Source organism: Triticum dicoccoides, chromosome 2B (assembly GCF_002162155.2).
Source record: "Triticum dicoccoides isolate Atlit2015 ecotype Zavitan chromosome 2B, WEW_v2.0, whole genome shotgun sequence".
In the NCBI taxonomy this organism is placed as follows: Eukaryota; Viridiplantae; Streptophyta; class Magnoliopsida; order Poales; family Poaceae; genus Triticum; species Triticum dicoccoides.
In genome coordinates, this window is record NC_041383.1 from 133,383,767 (window position 1) to 133,386,717 (window position 2,951).

General features: G+C 41.0%; 1 protein-coding gene across 1 annotated transcript in view; it reads right to left on the minus strand.

Moving 5' to 3' along the window:
• Positions 1-630: 630 nt before the first annotated feature.
• The window catches only part of LOC119362602 (N6-mAMP deaminase-like), a 3,150-nt gene continuing 829 nt past the window's right edge, over positions 631-2,951 (minus strand). The window contains exons 2-11 of the mRNA XM_037627848.1: positions 2,785-2,855; positions 2,515-2,606; positions 2,375-2,434; positions 2,037-2,270; positions 1,884-1,960; positions 1,722-1,791; positions 1,482-1,595; positions 1,332-1,398; positions 1,145-1,249; positions 631-1,026 (exon numbers count right to left, since the gene is read on the minus strand). Coding sequence (XP_037483745.1) covers positions 899-1,026; positions 1,145-1,249; positions 1,332-1,398; positions 1,482-1,595; positions 1,722-1,791; positions 1,884-1,960; positions 2,037-2,270; positions 2,375-2,434; positions 2,515-2,606; positions 2,785-2,855 — 1,018 coding nt within the window. The 3' untranslated portion in view covers positions 631-898. The remainder of the gene's footprint in view (positions 1,027-1,144; positions 1,250-1,331; positions 1,399-1,481; positions 1,596-1,721; positions 1,792-1,883; positions 1,961-2,036; positions 2,271-2,374; positions 2,435-2,514; positions 2,607-2,784; positions 2,856-2,951) is intronic.

The window sequence follows — 2,951 nt, forward strand, 5'->3', positions numbered from 1 at the left end:
GTCTATCATTATATCGTGCCACGTCATCCTTTCCACTGGGTCCTGCCTGTCATAAATGTTATTAAATGAGCGAAGCGGATGACTAGTGGTTTCTGCAAAAAATTAGGAGTCAAATTAGTGATTTTTGGTACAAACCTATAAAAGTGTGTTTCCTGCAAACCCAGCCTTCAATGTCAATGGCATTTGCAATTCACTCAACGTTGGTCAGGCCCGACCATAATAGACATGTCAACCATGTGAGTATTTACGCGATTAATAAAAATGGTTGTACATCAATTAATAATAGACATGTCAAACATGTCAACGTTGGCTAGGGGTTTATCACTTTATCCTCCCTTTTGATTTTTAGTTTTACTCCCCTGCAAAAAAAAAGATTATTATTTTTACTAGAATCAGCATCAAGAACCAAGAAAGACACGCGGCAATATATTACCCTGCGTTGCAAATGTTATCAAATTAGCATTCGGAGTAACAGGATATACAGCCTAGCAACCAGTACCAGGTCTATAACAATGGGTTCCATGAAATGTGTTGAGAGCATCTGTATACCTCCCAGATTGGCACTCCACCGACTGTTCGTCCCTATGCCGCTGCTGTGTACTGTGCAATTGTGTATTCGAATGCACGCGATCGATGTGGACCCCGTGTGCTTCCGTTGTCAAGAACCAAACCGAACAACTGTTCTGGTTCAGGGAAAAAGAAATACTGAATCCCCGTCATGTCCAGGTAACTGAATCACGGTGGCACGGGCGCACACCGTACATGAGATTTCTATTCTATTCATCTCGTCCTGATCTACTCCGGAAACACATAGTCACATACCACTAAATTACTAATACACTGGAGAGCAAGGCACTAAATTACTAATACACTGGACAGCAAGGCCGACGGAGGAGGCCTAGCTTGTGAGCGTCTCCGCCGCCGCAAGCTCAAACACCGCCCTCAGTGACTTCTTCACCTCATCGTCGGCGAACACGAACTCCACAGCGCCCTGGGCTAGCCGAAACAGCTCGGTCTTGCTAAGACCTGACAAGTCGTGGACCGGATTCAAAGCTCAGAGTCAGTAAACAAGTATATGTTGGGATTAATGAGGAATAACTCTGATTGATTTTACAGGTACTGTTTCTAAGAGAAATGGGCGTACCAAAGGTAGACGCGACCAGGTAATACTCATTTGAGAGGCTCGTCGAAAAGAGGCCAGAATCGTCGGTGCATATCGACAGAGGGTGTTTCGCGTTGTAGAGGTCAGCTGCACAAGTTCAGAGATTCAGAACGTTAAGATGCTTGCTGGGGTTAGTTTTCATTTGTCAAGGATTTTGTCAGATACAGACCAAAGTGATGAAGCTCCAGAGATGGGGCGCCTCCGGTCATAACATTGGAGGTTAAACATATCTCCACCTGCAGGTCTTGGAAGTTAAGTAAGCATGGGTGACATAGAATAGCTACAAGCAGTGAAAGGCGGGGAATAAAAATAAGGTCACCGGGATCATCGATGACTTGAGCTTTTTCCACTCTTCGTCGTCGAGGCAGCAGACATGACCCAACCTTTGAGGGCAGAAGTCCAACATTGCTTGGATCTCCTTCCTGTTTGGTACCTGTTATCCATTAAGCTCTAGATTTCATCGGTCAAAAATAATATATGACTAGCAAATGGTGCTTTGAGAAAATAAAGATAATAAGGAAACAATGTGTTTGGAACTTATCTGGATGTGTTTCCATACCTCGCCACAGTGAATTGTCGTGGGGATTCCCAGTTCTTTAGCATGTTCTAGAGCAGGCAAGTATGTCTCCCTTCACAGATGTTGAAAGCACCATGGAGTATTAGCACATAAATAGTTAACATATTTTCATTTAGTTCAAGCCAGATGTAATACATTTCTTACCATTCCCCTACAACTGGATTGCCAGAGAGATCAATGCCAATTACACCCTGGTCCTTCATTTCCATGGCTAAATTAACCTGACGTAAGGAAGTAAATTATTCAATATGTTCCAAGATTTGTTCAGAGTATAGGCTAAGTGGAAGATCAACATACAGTGTCCAATGCAGCAGAAGTTGTCTCACGACGGTCAATACTCAGAAGGAGCCTAACATATATCCTTTTTCTCTTTCCGTCGCCACCCAAATCAGTCATAGGTGTAGAACTTAATTTTTCATCGTTTCTTAAGTTAGAATCAAATAGAACAACATCAACATCTTCAACAGACTTAAGACCTTTAACAACAGCATTCATGTAGGATCGCTTGGTCATCCCCTTGGCTTCATTATTCTAATCAGCGAGAGCAAAAGAGACAAACAAAAAAAAACTAATCACGTTGCGCACGGACCTGTAAAATTGTGAACTAATATGAAAAGAAATTCAAAAGGTAGTACCTTAGGTGTCGTCCTTATTTCCAAATACACAACATTCTCAGCAGCAAAATCCCCCACAACCTGTTGGTTTTGTCTGAACAATTAACTAAAGAAATGTTGTGTAGAACAATGTGAAATAACGCAAATAATGATTAACATGCCTCCTTGGCGATCCTTGTCACTGTATCATGGTCAGTCGTGAGTATATGAAATAAATCAAAGAGCCTAAAACACTCTGGGAGAGATCTGTCATCTGTTGAAAATTTAAAACCAGAGTCAATAAGCAGACATGGAATTCAAACCTTACAAATATCTCAACAGAGAAACATAAGTACAAATTTCAAATATATGGATATTAGGTTCACAGTATGCTCTTATGACTAATAGGTAGGTAACAGCACTAGAAAATGACACAAAAATGATCCACTTACTCTTCATGATTACATCCTTAACATCTTCAAACACGATCACTCCTTTGTCACCTAGTTCTTTTGCGAGTTCTCTATTCAAGAAATGGCAACAAAAGGATATCAATTTCTAAAAATAGAAATATTAACTCCAATGGAGACAATCCAGTTTTCCATCTCGATAGATATTC